The sequence below is a fragment of the Melopsittacus undulatus genome, chromosome Z, assembly GCF_012275295.1.
Source record: "Melopsittacus undulatus isolate bMelUnd1 chromosome Z, bMelUnd1.mat.Z, whole genome shotgun sequence".
Lineage (NCBI taxonomy): Eukaryota > Metazoa > Chordata > Aves > Psittaciformes > Psittaculidae > Melopsittacus > Melopsittacus undulatus.
The window spans coordinates 10907038-10928316 of record NC_047557.1 but is presented as its reverse complement, the minus strand read 5'-3'; the positions used below and the strand labels follow the sequence as shown (position 1 = coordinate 10928316).

The window sequence follows — 21279 nt, the reverse complement described above, 5'->3', positions numbered from 1 at the left end:
GGCTGCAGCAGGACAACTGTCACCTTGTTAGTGCCTGATGAGGACTGTGATGGAAAGGACTTCTGATGTGCACTGATTGTCTTGGTTACCTGACAGTGCATGCCAGGGGCAGGAAAGACATGGTTTGGGGAGAAGTGGCTGGTGCTCAAGACTGGGCTGAGACCAGACGCTCAGAAAGAAGCTGATGAAAGTCCTGGGGACCTGGAGCCCGAGTGCTGTGGCAGGTTGTGTTACCAACACATGCTGGGTGTGGGAATGGCCTTGAGGAGGTGAGAAGGTGGCACAGGGACCCCAGTGGGCAGGGAGGGGGCTGCTGGTGATGCTGTGCAGCTGCAGGCTTGTGACACTGGCCAGGGCAGCTGACCTGAGGTGGCCCAGGGCAGGAGCTGATGAATCTGTGCTCCAGCTGGATGTGGTTGGTCTGCATCCCAGCTAAAACACACAGCAGCGATCAAAACAAGCTCTGACATCTTCCCTGAGGCTTCTCTACAGGGCTGCAGGCCCTTGTGATGACCTTCCTCTTTGCTCTTCAGCAAGACCCAGTACTCCCAAGGCTGGGGTCAGGCTTTGCTTTCTACTGATGCATATGCTTTGCTTGATTGGCACACTCTACAACACCTTTATTCAGCAGCACCATGAGCTGCCCCTCTCCAAATACTCCATCCACCCCAAAAATCTGAGCACAATGTGGTACAAGTCTTCTTTTTCTGCAGTTATGGTGCTTCAGGGCAGATCCTCCATCAGTCTTTTACATCTAGGGACAAAGCTGGAATATGCCTGGCCACTTCTTATGCCCTTTATGCTCAGAAATGCATAATTCTCTTCTCAATCTTGCCCGTGTTTCACCTCCTCCTGCAACAGAGCTGGCAGGCCCAATGGTCTCCCCTAGGAACATGGCTTTTTGTTTCCTTTGCTCAGATTTGAAGCTCACCATAGAAAGTTTACCATACTGGAAGGCTAACAAGTGCCTTGGGGTTGCAAGTGCACAGTCAGCAGCTCAGATGCCAGTTCTCCCTTCCCCTTGATGCTTGTGGGTCGTTCAAGAAGTAGTTGAAGGGCTACAAAAGCACACTCTATCAGTAGGAAAAGGTTGCTCATTTGGAAGATCTTTGGAAAAATTAGTAGAGAAATCCCATAAACTGAAAAAGACTGAAAAAACCCCATCACATCCCCCATCCCTCTGTGCACCACTGCCCACACAGTGGCTGTCAGCAGCTATGTTAACAGTGTATGGCATCTCCAAAAGCCCTTCATTGCCCCATCTGAAACCTCAAAAGCCATGGAGGAAGTGTGGCCCAAGCAGTTGCCAGGAAGCCCTCTTGCTCCTTTGCTCTTCACACTTCCCCTTGCTCCACATGAGAAAATCCAGCCTTGAGCTTAGCACAGGCTCTTACATGGGGGGTATGGGGGTGTTGTAAGCCAGTGCCACCTTCCCCAATGGGTCCAGCAGCTACATGCTCTGGTTGCACAAGGCAAACCCAAAGCCACAAAGACAGCTTTGGCTTGTTTGCAACAAGACAGGATGCAGGTGTCCTGGGGCTTCTGGGTTTGGCAGGTCCCACTGTGATACCCATCACAGAGCACAGGTCTGGCACAGCGGGCAGATGAGCAGGGTCTGTTTGTGTAGGGTGTAGGCAGGGAGCTCCATCCTGATGTGATGCCAGAATCCAGGCATTCTGCCTCGCACATGTCCCACCTTGCCATGACCTCGCAGTGTGCTGCCATCTGAACCACTTTTCACAGCCATCTCACCACCCTGGGGGATGTAATTTCTCCTCTGTAAGGGCATGCTCTCCCATTGACCCTACAGACTTTGTGTCGGATTTGAAACCCTTGAAGTGTTTGCAGATAGGACCGCTGGCTGCTTCCACAGGCTGTTCTTTGCTCTTTTTTCCCATCTGTCTTACTGAACTTCTACATCTTACATACTATTTTTTGTCATCTAGACAACTCTTTGAAGGGGCCTCTCTGTTCCACATAACCTCTGGCCCTAGTGGTTACCCATGCTGGTTCCTTTTTACCTTTTGATACCAAAAGCCCTGAACAGCTGCCTTAAATCTTTCTAGCTTGCTGGACACTGTGTGACCACGTTGCTTCTTTTAGCTTCATTTTATCCGAGTTTCCTCATTTCACACATTTCCCCTTTCTGAAGATAAACAAGATGCCACTGGGTTTTTACAGTCTTTGGCGATTATGCAGAGTCATGGAAATGAAGCATGTTATGGCCATCACTATCGGGCATCCCTTTCCTGAGAACGTGCTTATCCCAGTCCTGCATGGAGCTCAGTTCCCTATTTTCCTCCTTGGCTTTGTGGTGCATGTGGAGGAGCCACACATCAATGCCTTGCTTGCCTCTGCCTGCTACTGCAAACCAGCCAACAGTAGTATTACATCCAGTCTCTTCCTTTTGTTTGGGATTCTTGTTCCCAAAGGCCTATCTGTGGTGCAGAGAGATTTGCATCCCTCTCCTAAATTGGGGACCCCATTGCTGGGGCCACACTTGGAGAAAGGGCTCCTGCCTGTTCCTGCCTGCAGCTGGAAGTTGGTGCTTGCACCTACATGCCCTGCTCCCTGCATGGTGCTCTCCAGGAGCAGCACCTCACCCAGATCTGCTCCATGCTGTCACCCATGGACCACAGGCAGATGCTGGTGCACAGACAGTGGTTGTTGCCCCATGAGCACAGCAGCAAGGGGAAACGAGGGCTCTGTGCTGTGAACGCTGCTCGAGGGCAGTGCTGACACTGAGGTTCATTCAGAGAAACCCCGTGGGTTTCCTTGTGCAGATGGGGGCACTGAGGCAGAGAGGGAGTCAGTGAGGGGCCAAGGAAGGAAGCTGACGCTGCAGGCGCCTGTTTCAGTGCTGAGTCCCAGGACATGCCATGACCGCAGCACCGTGTGTCCTCTGGCTGAAAGGGAGCCGGGATGTGCCTGCTGCTGCCATGAGCAGGGTCACACCAGGCAGGGACCAGGGAAGCAGCTCCTGTAACCCTGGAGCAGGAGCTGCCTGTCCCCAGGCCATGCTGCAGAAGGGCTAGTCTGAGCCCTCGTGTGCTCATATGTGGTTTGACATCCCCAAAGCAGTGGTCACAGAGGTGTCAGAGCCACCCACATACCCATCCACAGCCGGGTGGTCCCTGCCTTGTATGGCATAGCTGCTGCATGGAAACCTGTGGGATCTGGGGATGTGTCACTGCCTGTCACACTGGGAGGGTGAGCACTGGGTCTGGCTGCCAGGAAGGGTGTGGGTAGGAAACACATTCTCCTTCTTTCCATAATACATGAGCCTTTCCCTTGGATGCACACATTCCTGCTTGCAACCCATGCTCCTGTGTGCAGACATCTGCCCCTCTGCTGCCCTCAGACTCTGTACTGCCTGCAGCCCTTGCAAGGGAAGAGTCCCAGCAGAGCATGAACACATTTTCCAGCACACTGATGCTTCCAGGCCAGGTTGGATGGGGCTTGGAGCAACCTGTTCTAATGGAAGGTGTCCCTGACTATGGCAGGGGTTGGGAACTGGAGGAGCTTTAAGGTCCTTTCCAACCCAAACCACGCTGTGATTCAATGATTCCTTGAAAAGCTGCTGTGTTGGTGTGGTACCTTCTTTGTTCTCTGTTGCATGCTGCAGCAGTCATGATGATGTGACAGTCACACTCCTGCAGGCCTGATACTGGCTGCTATTGAGTCTGTTCAATGAGACACCCTCTGCTTCCCCATGAGTCTTGCAGGCATTGCTTGCAGGTCTGTCCTTGGAAACTGTTTGTGGCATCCTGGCTCAGCTATAGGGCTCCTGCTCTGAAGACAGCTCTTGCAGTGGCTCCATAACCCCAGGGTCCTGTGCTCACCCTGGGACTGCCTGTTCTCACTCCATGAGCATCCCCATCTCACCTCTCGCTGTGTGTCCTGCCCAAACATGTGTTCCTGTCTCAGTCCTTCCAGCCTGTCCCCAGAGCAGCTTGGCAGTTTGCTAAGGGTTCTTCTTTGTTTCCCACATGCCAGATGTTCTGCTCCCACTGTTCATTCCCAGAGTCCTGCACCTCTTTGCTAAGACCTACTCCAAGATCTGCAAGGAGGCCAGGAGCAACTTCCCTGCAAGGAGCAGGACTGGAGGGCACTGACACTGCTCCAGGACCCTGCACAGGTTACATGCGATGGGCAGGACTGACTGAGCATCCTGCTGCTGGTCCAGAGCTGCCCCTGGCCTGGCTCTGCACCTCAGGACGTACGAGGTGGGCACTGGTGTTGGGGTGGTGACTGCTCTACCCTGTGCCTGTGGTGGGCAGGGGAACATGGGACTGGCCCTGGCAGGCAGCCTGCAACCAGGATGCTGGGAAGGGGATGTAGCCAGTGCAGGAAAGAGGCTGGGGACTTCCATTGTTATCTAGTGAAGGGCTGCTCTGCAATGCCATGTGCCTTCCAGCCTCATGGGCTTCATGCCCCATGGCCAGTTCCTGACTGGGACAGGCTGACACCCACCACCAGGACCTGTTTGAGTTTAGCCAGATGACCCTGAACAAGACTTCAGCAGCAGCAACACCAAATCTATCCCCTGACACCCTGCATCCCCTGCATCCTAGGCTGTCCCAGCAGCAAGCACCCAGGGAGCTGCTCCAGCATGGACCAGGGATTTACAGGCGGCTGTAAATCCCCTCTCGTTCCCCAGGACTGACTCAGCATCATGCAGCACACATGCAGCCCTCTTCCCCATTTGGGACAGTGCATGTGTGGAGAGCAGCTTGGATCTGTAATTTGTAAACAGCCCTGACCACCATCCCCTCTGAGAGGTTAACTAAACCATCCCATGTGCCAGCCCTAGCTGCTCTGTGCCTCTCCAAGCTAGGAGTGAGGCTTATGTTGCTTCATTTATGGATTGCTGGTTTTTAAAGCTCACTCCACTACTGCAAATTGTTTGTCCACATTGATACAACAAACTCCAGTGTGGTGTTCTTGCAGCAAATGATGGAGCCTCAAGCAGAGCTTTTCACTCCTCCTTGGAGCTACTGGGGTGTAAAGTGAAGAGATGGGCTCTTAGGGCTCATTCCTGATGGACTTAGAAACCCAATGCTTGCACAAGTCTAAGTTTAAAAGCCCTGGAGCCCTCCCTTTGTGAATGGCCTGCAGCCACTGACCCTCACGGACAAGTTATCCCAGGCTCTGTGTCCCAGCCCCATAACCCATCCTTCACCACCTCCTTCCCTTCCTGCTCAGGGTTCCCTCCTGCTGCCCACAGGTTACAAGTTCCAGTCTGGCTGCATCTATGGACACCTTTCAGCACCCTGAACACCCTAAAGATGCTGATGCCAACCTGAAATGGTGTCAGCTCTGCTGCCTGGGTCCCTCTGAGCATGCACAAGGAACAAATGCAAGGAACCCCAGACAACACTGCCTCCCAAGATATACCATCATCTGGTGATGTGATATAGCCCCCTCCCCAGCCTGAACTGACAGGTCTGATTGATTGATAGCTGGGAGCAACCTATCTCCTTCTGAAGGTGTTGTGTTGGTTGTGGTGGAGGCAGGACAAAGCCTGCAGTGCAGACCTGTGCAGTGTCCCGTCGGACCCTTTGCAGGGATGAGCTGAAATCACAAGGCTGGGCAGCAGTGAGCTCAATCAGCACCTTTTTTATTAATATGCATCATAAATAAAGAAATAAATAAAGGTGAGACACCTTGTTCTAACAGGGAAATACAAATTAAATATGGTGCAACGTCCACTAAGCGATGTACAAGCAGGAGGTAACCTTGCAAGACCAGGGTCCCTTGCCATGGGGAAGCCAGCCCAGGCATGACGCTGCAAGCAGCATCAACCCAGCCAAGGCACCAAATACTGGCATGGCCTTCCATTAACACTTTTCCACCTGATGGGCCAATGTAGATCCCCATCCCAACAGGTGGCATAAACATGGCAAGGGAAGGGTTGGCTGGCATTGCGTCTACCAAACACCCCAGGATCCCCAGCAGCCCCTTCTGCTCGTACACATTTGTTCCTCCCACCCCACAGCATTGCTCACCAAGACCAGAAGCCCTATGCCAAGGGGAGCACCACCTCTCCCTCCCCAGCTCCCATCTCCCTCTGGGAGCACCCTCCAATCTACCTGCTGGGAGCACTGCCCCCAACACCAAAGAGCATCCCTAGCCCAGTCAGGGACCCTGCCCTCACCCCCTCCCCTCCAGCCCCCCCTCCTCTGAGCATCCCAGGGCATCCCAGGCTTCCTGCTCAGCGTGGAGGGCACAGGACCACCCCCCACAGCACCCATCTCCACACAGGGTGGCACTACCCATCCCAGACCTACATAATACTGAACATCCATGCTCCTTCCTCGGGACTCAACGCACCCTTTGCTCTGCACGCACACTTGTACCCCGTCCCTATCCCCAGGCCAGGCACAGCCTTGCAGTGTGGCAGTGCCAGGCCACTTGGCCAGGTACAACGCAGCAGGAACCACTATAACATGTTAGGACAGGGCTGCTTCAGTGTGGGGGAGCCTCCCTTGCAGCCCCTAATCAAGCCGCTGTGCGACCCATCAGCCCAGACTTGCGAAGACCTTGCCAACACACAGTGCTCCCAACCCTATGGCTGATGATGCCAGGGATGCTGACAGCTGCAGACTGCACTGCTACCCCCAGGGAGGGGACAGTCAGCATCCTGTACCCCCCAGCATGAATCTGAGCTGGGGTGCTGGTCCGGAAGGATCTGCTTGGGTTCCTGCTATGTACGAGTCCATGGCCTATGGGTGCAGGAGATGGTGTGGGGTGGAGGGGGTTCAGGTGGTCCCCGATGTGGTTGCATGCACGGCAATGCCTGGCAATACAAGGTGCAGCTTGCAGAAGACCCTGGGGGCCGAGTGGCCTTTGGCAGCTGCATGAGGAGGAGCAAGAAGGAACCACCTATGGTTACTGTATTCTGTAATGGCATGAAAGGTAAGAAACTAGCAAGAAGCTGTGTCTGTTCCCCTAAGCAGGGTGGGCTTTCCCAGCGGAGCCTAAGCTGCCCCTGGTACTGTGCTTGGCCCCCAGCCACGTTAATAGTCTTCATCCTCCGGGTGAGTGACATACATGATGGGCACGAGTCCCTCCTCAGAGCCGAGACTGCACTGCAGCCAGTCACCATCCACCTTGGAGATGACCTGCAGGATATCCCCTTTGTTGAAGCTCAACTGTCCTGCCTCGGTGGCAATGTGATGGCAAAGAGCTTTCACCTTGCTGCAGGCAGAAGGAGGCAAATGTTAGCTTACCACAGGACACTCACCCCAGGGACCAACACAGACATAAAGGAGCAAGGAAAACACCTCCTGCCTCCCTCCCCAGCCAGGCGCCCAGCTCCCCTTACCTCCAGACTGCAGTGATGCAGCTGGATGCACAAGCTGCATCCCTGCCCCAGACCATCCCCTGGTCCATGAGGGGCAAAGCAAACTGCAAGAGGCAGAGCCATGACAACCCCAACCCACCGTGTCCCAGCACCACAGGGTGACACTCACCAGGCAGAGTGAGGAACCAGCCCCTGGGCCGGCCGTGCCTTGGGGGTCTCTTCAGATGGCTCTGGCTGAGGGGGCTCCGGCTCAGGAGCTGCTTCTCGCCACATGCTTGCCCCAACAGTCTGGGCTACCAGCTGGAACACGGACTTGTCCAAGCTCAGCCAGCCAGAGGGCAACCTGCAATAAGGAGACAGAGCAGATAGTGGGATGGAAGCGTACCTGGGGTAAGGAGCAGCCATGGTCATGCCTTAGAGATCTGGCTTCATGCACTGTGGTTCCCAGTCTGTCTCCTGGAGACACACCACACACCTCCACACACCATGGCCTACACTGGGAAGGACATTTTCAGTGTCCATAGAAGCAGTAAGGGTAGAGATGGAGAGGCAGTGTGAGGAGGTCTCAGCTACACAGGGCAACCTTGTGCCTTCTCCTGACCTGTTGTGTGCAGTAGGGATTTCTCCATGTTCTATTCTCCATATGTGTTTTTGGGAGGGATGAGGTGATGATGGGGGCTATGCAGCAGGGTCCCTTCCCCTGCAGAATGGGCTTAGGAGCTGAGCTAGTGCTAGAGCTCAGGCAGAAGAAAGCCATAAGATGGATCAGGCAAAGGTAGGACCCAAGGGGAGCGGTGGTGTAGGAGGAATTAAGGCAGGCCAGCAGGCTGGCAGGGGTGGGCAGGGGTCACAGACCCCTCTGTTCACACACTCTCTGATATACCACTGTGGTATATCCCAGGGGTTGTCTTGGCTTCCCTGCACACTGCTTCAGCACCACATTAACCAGCCCTCCCCAGCCCCAAGCCATCCCTGCCCTTACCTGTTAGCCTGCCTGGGCTCTTTTTGCACCTTCCTGGACCCAAACAAGTGCCCCCACTTGATGGGCTGGCTGCTCTCTGATGCACTGGGGCTGCTCTCCTCTTGGGGGGCTGCTGCTGCTGCTCCCACTCTTTGCTGAGTCCCAGCCTCCTTCTCCTTGCTGCGTTTCAGCTCTGTAACCACCGAGTCTGGGGGGCTGCCCATCCAGAAGGGCCAGCTCCATTCCTTCACCTCTTCACTTACTGGTATTTGCTGGGGCTTTTCCAAGGGTTCTTCCACAACTTCAGGACTTGGCTTGTTGGCAGCCTTGGGTCTCTCCTCCAAGCTGCCCTCAGCAATGGGACAAGCCTCTGCACCCTCCACCACCCCTTCACGGGGAGGTGGTGCCTTGTGGGTTTCTGCTGACCTGGGCACAGTGCTCAAAGCCTTCTTTTTCTTCTCATACCGGATGAACTTTGAGCCTTCAGCTGAGCCCTCGATGTAAATCTGAGAGCTCTGCATGAGCTGGTACCACCAGCCCGCCTGCTTGTCCTTCTTCCCCTCCCATGTGCTGTCTCGCATCTTCGTGCTCTCTCGCATCTTCTTCCTCTCTTCTTCCCTGTCACCATCCCCGCAGGAGGCCCCTACCCCCTTGACCCTCTCTTTTGCAGCTTGCTGGGGGCTGTGGCCTGGGGAGGTGTCACCATCCCTGGTACCCACTTTGCATGCTTCAGGGGCAGTGCTGCATCCATCCGGATCCTCGCTGCTGCCCCGTGTCCGCATCAGCTGCAATGTGGAGTGTGCAGAAAGCAGCAGGTCCTGCTTCACGCGCAGCAGCTCCTTCTGCTGCTGCTGCTCTTTGCCCATCTGCATCAGGTGGTGCTCGAAAAGCAGGTCTAGGTTGAAGGGCAGCAGGGAGAGAGGCTGGAGCAGGAGCAGGAGCTCCTCGAAAAGAGGCTGGCACACGCTGTGAGACAGGCACAAGAAGCCCACGGGCTGGTAGTGTGCCAGGATGATATCTGTAGGGCAAGAGACATTAATTACAGCAGAGCCCTTGCACCTTTGCCAAGCCACCAAGAAGCTGATGAAGCCATGGGGAAAGGATCTGGAGACCTGTTTTTGGTCAGAGCTGTGGCTGCAGTGTGAGGCTCAACACTGGGTCCGGAGCACCAGATGCTTTGTGAACTCCCAGCAAACTGGCCCAGATCCTGCTTCCTGCAGCCTGCAGCCAGGACCTGCCTGGCAGAGCATCCACCAGGATGACCTCTGCCACAAAATACCATGGGAATAGCGTGTGAATAAAGAGCATCAATTTTGCCCAGAGAAGCTGCGGCTGCCCCATCCCTGGCAGTGTTCAAGGCCAGGTTGGACACAGGGGCTTGGAGCAACCCGGTCTAGTGGAAGGTGTCCCTGCCTGTGGCAGGGGATTGGAACTGGATGAGCTTTAAGGTCCCTTCCAACACACATTAAATTTCTCTTTCCCACCTCCTGGAGATGAACAAAGAGATGCGGATCTCACCAGTACCAGCCCCTTGCAGAGAGGTGTTAGGGACAGTTGAACAGTCTTCCCAAGGACCTGTCTGGGCTGCACTGTGGATCCTAACAGAAAATGGACCAACATTTCAACCTGCAGCATTCATCCTTCACTTCACTTGACCCCATCTGCAGCACCCTCTGCCCCAGCTTTATTTCCAGGTCTCACTCCCAGGGACTGAGTTAGGAGCAGGATTTATGAACTCTCTGAGATAACAAACACCACAGACAGGACTTGCACCTTACCTCCAACCCCTTTGCTAGGCCCTCATCATCCTGATAGCCCTAGCTTTTGCTCACACTTCCAGCTCTTAACGATGGCTTGAAACTGATGGTCTTCTGCTCCAGAAAACCAGGATGCTTTCTCTTGACACACTGCTCAGTATAAAGGCAAGTCTACTTCCCTGTCTGCTCCAGAAAGAAGTGCTGACTGCCCAGGAACACCTGGGGAATGTCTGCTGTCAGTCCCCAGGAGACAATGGGCTCTTTGCAGAGCTCTGGGCTGAGCACAGTCTGAGCCAGCAGCACTCTCTGGGCATCCATCAGGTCGAGGGCGCCTGTCTCACTGTGCACTTAGCACTCATGCTGCTTCCAGGCACCAGGCAGCTTGGTTGTGAGCTGGGTTACGTGCATGCTCTAGAAACGTTTCTCGTTGAAAAAAGCCAGATACATCCAGTAAAATCTACTTTCTGTTTGTATGGAGGTTTTTGTTTCCATTTCTTTCCATTTCTCATGCCAGAAGGGTTTCAACTAAGTGTGTGCACCTCCAGCTATGCAAAGCTCTCAGGCACTGGACAGGGAACACAGAAATTCAGAGAGGGTCTCTCCTGTGGGTAGATTGAGGGATCTTCACTGGAGGTTATAGCCTTAGGTACTAACTGCAGCTGGGAATGATGTGGTGGGAGCTGCAAGGAGCTTGGGCTTCCACCCGGGACTTCCCTGGTACACTGGGACTGTGTACAATCTCATCTTTCAGCTCAGAGCAGCCTAGGCTGAGAGATCAGGAAGAGAAATGCATGTCCCTCCTGTGCTCTACATTGTGCAGTTTGTCTCCCATTGCAGCCCACAGCCCTCAGGCTCTTACCTTCGTGGTTGTAGAGGTGGTTGAACCAGAACTCCAAGGACCGGATACTGCAGGAAGGGAAAACAAGCAGGGAGAGAAAGAAAGAATGAAAATCAATTCACCCCCTTCATATCCTTGCTGTTCTATGAAAAGGAAATGTGGCTTTAAACAGGCATTTACACAGCATCAACCTGTGAACCTCAAGACTTAGTGAAAGGACAGTGGTTCACTTCTATCTGTATGCACTGACCACAGCTACCCAGCCTGTCACAGGTCCAACCAGTTTGCTTTGCATGAAGATTGTGCAACTTAGCCCCTAAAAGCCACATTTCCAGCAAGTTTCCTCACCATTTAGTTCCTATGTCCTTGACAGCACCTTAGGTTTGATGAGAAGAGCTCAAATGGGAGAAGCAAATCATCAACAAACATAAGACCATTGCTGAAGGCTTGGCCCAGAATATGCTGGTACCTTGTGCCATCAGGGACTGCTGAGTCACCCTTGGTAGGGAGACCAGGGAAAAGCTTGCTCCTGCTTGTAGGTGTCCTCTGACATTTGGAGATCTTAGGGACTCCATTGCCACTGCCCTTGCTGTGCTGTGCTCTCTCGTGGAGATGACTAGGGAAATACTATCTAAGCAGCACTCATCCCTTCACCAGCAGAAAGACGTTGCTGGCTTCTTCTGCTTAACACTGTCTGTAGTGTGCACACTCCTTATCCAACCTTGAAGGGCCAGCCTTGAGTCCTGGACCAGGGCAACTTCTCCCTCAGAGCCTCATGCCCTGGGATTCACTACAGCTCCAGGAAGCAGTGATTTAAGCTGTGATTTCCAGGAGTAATTTGTGTAAATGTTACATCTAACGTTGTATGAACCCTGACAGACAGAGCCTGCCCACCTAATGTTATGGGGTTAAAACAATCTGACAATGTTCTCCAGTGGGCTACAGCCATCCCTTCTCAGCTCTGGCCTGGCAGGGTAGGTTTTAATCATTCTGGTGTTCCCTGAGGCTCAAAATTCCTCCTTTCCTCACCTACAGATAGGGAGCAACTTACCAGGTTTCTTAAGTCTTTTCATTGGCAACTCTGCCTGCCTGCAGTCAGGGACCAGGACAGTGACATGCAGCCAAACCAAGGAGCCTACTTACTTGAGAAGGCCAAAGATGAATGCGTTGAACCTCATGCTGTGGTTGGTGAGCTCCGTGTACTGGCTGATCTTGCTATAGAGGCTGTGCAGCAGCTTCGTAGAGGGGCCTATGGGAGGAAGTAAGATGCTGAGATTAGTTGTGGTCAGCAAAGCCAAAACCGCACCACAGAAAGCAGCATCAAGGCAAAGACAGATGTCTTTGTGTCGGTCTGGGTGCCTGTGCCTGTACGTGCATTGCCTCTTCACCAAACACCAAGGTGAACCCATTCCATCCCAGCAGTTAGAGTCCACAAGAGAGATGGCTTGTGGTCTGTCCCAGACTGACACTCCAAAACCCTGGGAGGGTTTCAATACCTCAAGGACCTGCCTGCCACACTTCAGGGACAATCACAGCCCTTGACTCAAAATCAGCAGGTAAACAGAGAATTGTGGGTGGTTATAATCTGGCTTATATGCAGTCACAGAGACAATCACAGAGCTGCAGACAGGCTAGGATACTTCCAAGCCCTGGATGTAAGCTCTTCATGATGCAGAAATCAGTGTGGCCCTGCCGTCTGTAACCTCAGAAAGGAGTTATCCTGGATGGCAGCCACAATCCAGGTGCAGACTGGTGCTAGCAGAGGGTACAGATGTGAGCATGCTTGAGCCAAGAGAGCTGTGAGTGCAAATTTACTTACAGACCAGGCTAGAGCACAACTCTGCCTTATACAGTAGCTGTGCAGGGCTAAAGATGAAGGTCCAGAAACACCCTGGAGATACAGAGGGGGAAAAGGGGCATTCTTTTTGTATGTTTGTTGAGGTTCTTTTATTGATAGACCCTGTTATAGAATTCATAAATTTCAGGGTAAATGACAATAAATATTTGGGCAGAATAGAGCAGTGGCTCTCCTGTCTTACAAGATAAGATCAGGCTGCACCCTGTTCCATGCAGGAAGATGGGTAATAATCTTCATTCCCATCTTTCTAGTCCACCTTCCCCAGTACCTCCCCACCACAACACAGGAGTACCACAGAGTGATGGGCATCACTGCACCCCCTCCATACCTAGCTGGGTGGATGCCTCCACCACGCTCCAGGGGATGTTCCTCCTTTGGCCAATGATCATGTCTAGGACATAAGCCTTGAGTCCATCACTTAGAATGTCCCGGACAGCAGGACACAGGTATTTCAGGATGAGATGTCCCACGTTGGGGCTCACAGAGCTGTTCCCAAGCTTGGCCTAAAGGGCAACAGGCAACAAGGAGAGTGCTGGTAAGTACAAGGTACAAATGCATGCAAACAGTCCAGCCCCACTTGCCTGCTAGGCACCCAGCAGGCAATATCCAGGCTACAATGATGCTCTGCAGCTCCTTGAACAAACAGGCCCTTCCTGTTCACCTCTGCTGTCTCAGATACCAGTTCTGGATTGATCCCTGCAAAGTCTGCCCCAGGCTGGGATGAGGCAACGTCTTGGGAAGAGAATACCCCAGTTTGGGAAGAGGATATCGCAATCAGAAGGAATGATTGATTCTGCCTATAGCAAGGCTGTCCTGCTGGAGGAAGAAAAGAGTAAGGGATTTTTCTGCTGCAGATATTCTTGTTGCTATTTTTGAAGCATTCTGCAAGCCACATACAAACTACCAGCACTGAGGGGTTAAGGAACACTTAGTTCAGTGACATGTCACCCTATAATTCCTAGGGATTACTATAAATAAACAGGGTGAGGGCAAAATGGATGGTCAGAGCTCAGGTTGAAGCAAAGGAGCATGTAAGAGCCCAGCATCTGCAGAACAGAGGCATATACTGCTGCATACAGTCTTTGGGCTGCTGAGGGGTGTATCCAAAGGGGTCAGCCCCAGGCCTTGCACATCGTGTTGGTGGTCCAGGCAGTTGTGTTCAGTGCATAGATATTACCAGCTGGGATGGAATTACATTGGCCAGTTGGCACAGGTCCACAAAGGCCCTGAACTGAGGCTGAACTTCTGAGTCAGGAATAATCCCATCAGATCCATTGAGCGTGGGAGCACCAGGGATGGGTGCTGCCTTTTGACAGGTGAATGCTCAACCCTTGTCACACTGCTGCATCATGGAACTCCAGGTCAAAACCAAAGTGTGATCTGGTAAGTAAAGGAATAGGGAAATACTGCAAGTATTCCTCAAACCAGCGCTGCATTAATAAGAAATTCATACGAAGCCTTAGAAAGCTGTGGGGATCCCAACAGCTCTGGTTACCCTGCACAGCAATCTCTGCATCAACAACAATTGTAATTAGTGGCAAATTACCCTGCACTCTGAGATAAGATTGAATGGGTTTGGAATCTGTCCCAGGCAGGTTTCTTCTTGGGGATGGCTCTCTAGAGCAGTTGTCATGTTCAAATAGTGTCACATTGCTGCCCCAGAGTCCCCTAGCTGAAGTAGAGCCTTCACCATTGAGAGCAAGCACCAATGATGTTCATTGAGAATGTGACAGCATCACTTAATAACACAAGACTTTGTATAAGCAATATATTAATATATTCCTTAGTAACTACCTTAACCTTGGAAGAAGAACTGAATGACTGATAAAGGGACAAAATCTGCACCAAAAGGTGCTGAAGACAGAAGAACTACTAGAAAAACAAATAGTCAATAAGAAATTGCAGTAACTGGGTGAAAGTTAAAGGTGGCAGGAGGAGATTGTGACCACTGATGCAGTTTAGGACTGGAAAAGCCTGTGTCCATTGTTTGTCGAGACCATCCCCTCCTCCCCCACCACCCCCTGCCGACACTATCACACATGCTCATTTACATGATAAGCAAGGACAATTTACCCAATAGAAGATAAAGTACTAATTAATTATATATTTGGTAACTTCCAACCAATGAAAAGTAATTTCTTTGTTCTCTGAAATGTGTATAACCTGATGTACACAAACTAAGGTTGTGCTAGCTTTGTGGAGCTTGTACCTAGCACCCTATTTTGCAAGAGAGCTGACAATAAATTACCTTGACTTTTTGTGTGCCCTGGTATTTGCACATCAGGTAATGATCCCACTTTCTGGACTACACAACAATCATGCCACAAGTCACAAGACAGCAAACACTGCCTGGCACAGACAGAAGACAACTTGCTTTGCTTTTGTGCTGTTTCAGAGATGGGAGATGAGGGGAGAACCGGCTAAAGACAAGCAGACCCACAGGCAACCTAGATGCACTGTGAAGCCAGTGGGTTCATGGTAAGGGCCATGGGGGGATGCCCACCAGCCACAGACGGGCAATGAATGATGACTTTTCTATCATTATGGAGCCCTGTGACACAGAACAGGATCAGGGGATCATGGAGGAGGGAGACACAACTCTCCACTGTATGAGAAAAAAGAGCTGGCATATTGCATCCGACAAGAAGTCCTGCTGGCTGGTATTCTTTCTCATAAAGAGCCACGAGTGAGTACATAAGAAAGAGTCAAATGTATATAATGCTTGCCCTTAATACTCTTGCAGTCTACAACTACTTTCAACTTGGAGATTTCTATTGAATTTCCCTTCCTCATTTTTGTCTGATCTTCCCTTAAGTTCAGACACCCTTTTAGCATCCTCAGTATGATGCAGCGAGAATAGTCATAGATCTACTACCTGCTGCATGGCGTACTATCGTCTTTGGTTTATTCTTGGTACTACAACCTTCACTGGGTACCCTGCAGGTACCCTGGAAGAGAGTGGAGAGGCAGTCTTTCTCCATCCTTTCCACGCCACTCACGGTGTTGAAAGCAAGACATACCTTCACCCCTGGATCCCTGCTGGTTCCAAAGTGAGCCACAATCAGGTCAACAGCGGTGTTGATGGCCTTCACCAGACCTAGAGGGAAAGAAAAAGTCAAGAGAGGTGCCTGAGGGGCTTCTAGGACAGACCCAGACCAAACATTTCGGGAAGAAATCAGGCAGGGACAATTCAAGCTCATGTTAGTGCAGGTGCCTGCTCCACTAAAAACACACAGAGTCCCCCCTAACTGCTCATCAGGACATCCTTTACCTCTGAAATATACCAAATCAGGTCTGACCAGCTCAGCTCCTAACCCTGCCCCTAGCATGGGTCTCATCAAACCATATGTTGTCCTGTTTCGAATCCTTTATTCCATCCTTTCGCATAAATACTTTACCATGCAGGACTATCAGTCTTACCATGCAGACCTTTTAAAGTACACAATCTCAGGCAAGCACATCAGCAGCACCACACAGGTACACAGGTCTACCTTTGTATACTGAGACAAGGGTAACAGCATAACCTGCCTTAGGGTCATTCTGCTCTGCCTGCTTGCTCTCTTTCTTGTGGGTCTAAGATCCTTCCTAATCACACTTCCTGGAACAAGCAGCTCAGGCATACTCTGTGGCACACTGCATAGTGCAGGGACCACATGAACCTGCCGTGAAAACAGCCATCAGTCCAGGGACATGTACATATGATGCTGCAGAAGAGAAGGTCAGGGAAAGGAACCATTATGTCTACAGAGATGAGATGAGAGGAGAGGAGACAGAGAGAAGCACTGTTCACCATACGTTGCTGTCACACTGTTATGGGTGAGAGATTCATGGACTCACCCTTCTTCTGCAGCAAGTCAATGGAGATGGACTCTGTGTTGCCATCTGGGGAGAGGCAGAACTCTGCTGGGGGTTTCTCTGCTAGTGAGAAGTAGTCAGGGAAGAAGTCAGTGTAGGTGAGCTGGAGTTGCTTCATAGACTGTCCTGCAGGGCCAATATAGGGGAGAAAAGAGTCACCCACAGCTGTTAAACCAAAACCTTTCCCACACTGTTTGCTTTTCCCAGAAGAAACCTGCACCAGCTGCAGTCTTCACAGCCTGTCCAAGGCTGGGACAGCAAGGCTACAGCCTTGTTACTCTCCTAGCAACAGTTTGCAATGTACAGTTCAACCCACAGCCCCCCAACATACAGCTACAGCTTCACTGCAGGCCCATGAGCACTGGAAGATGCTGTGGGAGGTTCACCTTCCTGAGCTGGTGGTAAGGAAAACCTTACTGCAGCAGACTCTCAGGGTTGCTGTGTGGACAGCCCCAGCAAATGGGTTCACAAGACAAAGGTATTCACAGTCAACAAACAACTTGTCTTCTGCCTGTGCCCTAGGATGTCCTCTGTTTTCAAGGGGTGACATCTGCAGGAGCTCTTTAATATACTTGATTTCCATCTGGTTGATACCCTGGCTCTGTGCTAGGTGCCTTCCCATGGAGGAGTGATGGAGAAACCGATTGGGTTGGCAGATTGAAGTGTAAAGCTTCAGGTAATTCTCCCCATGACTCGAGGATAGCCTGAAGAATGCTCACCCTCCCACAGACAGACCACACTGCTCTTCCCAGAGGACTCTCAAGGGTTCAGCCAAAACCAGTCTGCCCCTTTCAGCGCTTCCTGCACAGCTTTTGTAGATCAAGGAAGACAGTAAAGGCAAATTAGGGAGAAGACAGAGTCCTGTGGAGCCCTACAGTGCTGCCAGCTGCCCATGAAAGCTACAGCATAGCATGCTGCCAGGGTTGGGGCAGATGGATGGATACCGTGGGGCACAGACACAATAACTCTAAGGGCCACAGCTCCTGTTTGAGGCATGAAGTACAAGTTGGAGCACTTGCTTAGGTCTGAGCAGGGTCTTGGACCATTTGCTTTTCCTTCACTCTAGCCCAGGGGTGGATGTGACAGCTCTCAGGTCATGGAGAAGAAGGGATGCTCCACACAGATTAATACCCATCAGCAAGGTAATTTTCACCTTCCTCTTGTACCCCTCGGCCCCACTGTGAGCAGATGCATCATCCCTCCTGTTCTGAGCAGACAGAGCAGTGATGAAGCCAGGCTGAAACCCCAAGGTGATACTGACCCTGAGCCCCAAGCACACCTCCCAGTCCCCCCCAGCAGGAAGGTGTTGCGCACCGTTCAGCTTGCAGTGGAAGTGGCTGTTGTTCAGAGAGCCAGGGAGCTCAAAGATGGGGTTCCCCCGGTTCAGCCGAGGCTCTTGCTGCCTCCTGTCAAGGCTGCCTCCTAAGCTGGGGAGCCCCGAAACGCGGTCCAGACCCAGGGGGTTCCTCCGCCTGTACTCGCGCCACTTCAGTGCTTGGGGAGAGAGGTGGTTCGCTAGGATGCCGCAGGCAGTGAGCACCGGATGGGAGGGTGTGAGCAGACGTGGGAGGGAAATGGGGAGAGAAAAGATGAGGAAGAGGAAGGACAGAGAAAGAGAGAGCACATTAGTTTAAAGTCCAGCAGCATTTATGTTAGCACACATACACAGAGGTGGGAGCCACAGCCTGGCAGAACACGGCAGGAGCCTGGGTGGCCTCATGGCTGCAGGCGTATAGGAGGCAGATTTGGGGTGCAAGCACGTGGCAGGGGATGCTGTAAGATCAGCAGTGGATGCTGTCCCTTCAGAGACACAGTGTGGGAATCAGGACTGCAAATACATTATTTTAGTGTAGGACTTCCTTTTGCAGTCAAAGTGATGGCAGGGGCTGTTGGGCAATTTTGCCCTGGGTTGTGGATGTAAGAGTGGATGGTACTGCAGGGAACAGCCATAGCCATAGGGAGCTGGAGATGCTCCTGTCAGATGGGTACCTACCATTGACAGGCCGTATGCCCATGCTGCTCAAGGGACCAGAACTGCCAGTCTCACTGCCACTTCTCCAGTGGGGATCTGCATGGCCTCCTGCCCTGCTCATACCACCCCCTGAGAGGGGTGGGAGGGACCCACTGTGGAGTCGGTACTCAGAGAGCGGTAGGCTTGGCTCCATCACTGCCTCCTTCTTGGGAACCAGCTTGGGGTTCTCCTTTCTCCTCAGAGCATCAGCTTTGGTGGCTTGGGAGGGCTGCATGGCACTGACAGCAGGGGAAGACCTTGTGGGAAGCAGGCTGGCCGAGATGGGGCAGGACCTGCTCCTGGGAGGCTGGGTCTCTTCATCTCTCTCCAAGGTGGGTGAGGAAGAGGAGTCCACGCTCTGAAAGAAAGGCACGTTGCATCGCACAGGAGAGTAACTGCCCAGGGGGGACGGCCGGGTTGTCTCGGGGGCAGGCTTCTTAATGCTGCTGTCATTGCGGGATGCAGCTCCATCCACCGAGCGCTGGGTCAGCAGCGTGCTGTGGGCTTGGCTCCCCGACCCTGCTGCCTGCTCTGCCGAGGTGGTCGAGGCTGAGCACTGGGCATTGGAGGAGATCTGCTGGCTGGCAGGCCGGTTGCTGGACAAGCTGTAGAGCTGGGAAAGGCTGGAAGCAAAATGGCTGTGCAGGGCACGGGCCTTGGGTGGCTTGTTGAAATGGTGCTGGAAAACAAAGGGCTGGATGGGCAGAGTCGTGGGACGCTGGTCCTTGCTGTAGCGCACCACGGGCTTGCTGTCTGTGCCACCACCTTTGGGAAGAGAATGGGGGACAAGGTGTAAGGATGGGCAGAGGGACAAGCATCATCAGGACAACAGATCAGAACCAAAAGGGAATGTGCTGTCAGCTTCAGGAGGATGAGCTAGAGGCACATGCAGGGTTGTTCGAGGCTGAACTGCTTACACAGATCATAAGCTGGCAGGGTAAAGACATGTGGCCCTGAATGCAGAGTTTCTAGCTGTTGACAGCTGTGTGATAAAGTAGAGCATTGCACCAAGAGCTTATCTCCCCTGGTAGGGTCACCAGCTTCACATTCCTTGACCATCCCTTGCACCCAGGACAGCCTAAAGTCATGGCCCCAAGTGTCTGCCCTCAACCTGCAAGATCTCTTATGCAGAAGGACTGTCGTTCCCCACACATGTTGAGAACTTACCTAGCTGAGCACAAGCATTGCTTCAATAGCACTGCAGCTCTGAATCCCACATTGCACTTGGTGCTGTTGGAAAGGCTGCTGGATTTCCCTTCTCTCTCCTTCTTCTTTCCCCATAATTGTTCACCCTCTGAACACACAACTCCCTTCATCCCCCTACCTGTGCCAGATCTAAGCAGGATGTCCCCAGCCAAATCAGGACCACAGCAGAAACAAGAGAGCTTCCAACACTGGAAAGCACAGGTCTGCTCCATCAAACTGTGGACAGGGATGTCCTAAGGGAGTGTTCTAGGCTAATCTCCTATGTATGCATGCCTCCAGCTCCTGGTAGGGCTACAATATCCCGAGGTACACAACAGGAGTGTGACACAGTACACAACAAACACACAACTGGGTGCACACATGGGGCTGGTGGGGATCCATTCACCAGCCACAATGCATCCCAGTGCAGTGTGGCATCTTCTCTCTTGCTTTTCACTGACTCTTCCAGCCCACAGTAAATCCTTGGAAAAAGGACCCATCCCAAGCACAGCCCTGCTGTTACCTGGTGCCTGTGGTGTGCACTAGACCTCTCTTCCTATAGCTAGCTTTCAGCTTTTAGGCTTGTTTTCCTTCTAGTCCATTCTCAGATCCTCTAGGCTTGCACCCCTATCAGGGCAGACAGGAAGTGCTGGGATATATTTCCCTGAGAGCTCCTATCTCTCTACTCCTCCCTGAGCAGCTCTTGCTACTTCCAAATGCTCCCTCTGCAAACCAAGAGGGCTGCTCCCATGCTGCCTTCTCTCAGTAGAGACCTGCCTTCCCTACCATCCCACACCCAGCACACATTCAAGACTTGATAAACAAACTGGACAATACCTAAAAGACTCTTGCTCCAAAGGCCAAAATCTGTCCCACCTGCTATGGCAATGAATGCCATGCTCTTCCTACCTCCTGCCAGAAATCTGCAGGGCATTAAATGGAGACAGTCTGGTCCTTGGCATGTTAGGGGATGTCTACTGCATTTTAGACAGGCTCTCACCTATGAAACAGGTACAAGAACTGTCTAGGGCAGAGATAGAGGTCTGCCATGCTGGACAAGTGGCTGTACCTCTAACAGGGCTTCCTCACAACGACAAGAGACAGCAATATCAAGATGGAAAGCAATTCATGTGTTACAGGCTTTCCTGAAGGGGTAACTGTGACAATTACCCTCCATGGGAACCCTTGGTGCCATCCAATGCAGGAGGGTACAACCAAGATATGCCAGCAGAGATACACAGCTGCTCTAATCTCTGCAGGACTCATGATTTAAATCCTGGCAGAGACTGTGAGCTCCCTGACTGAGAGGAGACTGATGGCCATGCCTCTTCCTTCTCCACCCCTGCCCCATGTAGCTCCAAAGAAGAAAGTCTGAAAGCTCCTCAGTGGCTCTCTTCCTTTCATCTTCTGGGAATGACTCCACTAAGCATCTTCACACCTCTGTCTTAGGAGTGAGTGATTCCCATGGGCTGGGGGAGTACACACCCTGGAGGGGAGGCAATCCTCCA

At 52.3% G+C, this 21279-nt stretch overlaps 1 protein-coding gene across 5 annotated transcripts in view; it reads right to left on the bottom strand.

Moving 5' to 3' along the window:
• Positions 1 to 6182: 6182 nt before the first annotated feature.
• Positions 6183 to 21279, bottom strand: part of RUSC2 (RUN and SH3 domain containing 2) — a 51609-nt gene continuing 36512 nt past the window's right edge. For 4 of the 5 annotated variants that reach the window (XM_013127576.3, XM_031044042.2, XM_031044040.2 and 1 more), the window contains exons 4-13: positions 18569 to 19351; positions 17890 to 18090; positions 16558 to 16701; positions 15741 to 15817; positions 13049 to 13223; positions 12006 to 12111; positions 10884 to 10930; positions 8289 to 9285; positions 7476 to 7649; positions 6183 to 7200 (exon numbers count right to left, since the gene is read on the bottom strand). In XM_013127576.3, coding sequence (XP_012983030.2) covers positions 7020 to 7200; positions 7476 to 7649; positions 8289 to 9285; positions 10884 to 10930; positions 12006 to 12111; positions 13049 to 13223; positions 15741 to 15817; positions 16558 to 16701; positions 17890 to 18090; positions 18569 to 19351 — 2885 coding nt within the window. In that variant the 3' untranslated portion in view covers positions 6183 to 7019. The remainder of the gene's footprint in view (positions 7201 to 7475; positions 7650 to 8288; positions 9286 to 10883; positions 10931 to 12005; positions 12112 to 13048; positions 13224 to 15740; positions 15818 to 16557; positions 16702 to 17889; positions 18091 to 18568; positions 19352 to 21279) is intronic. The other variant, XM_031044043.2, reaches the window with a different exon arrangement.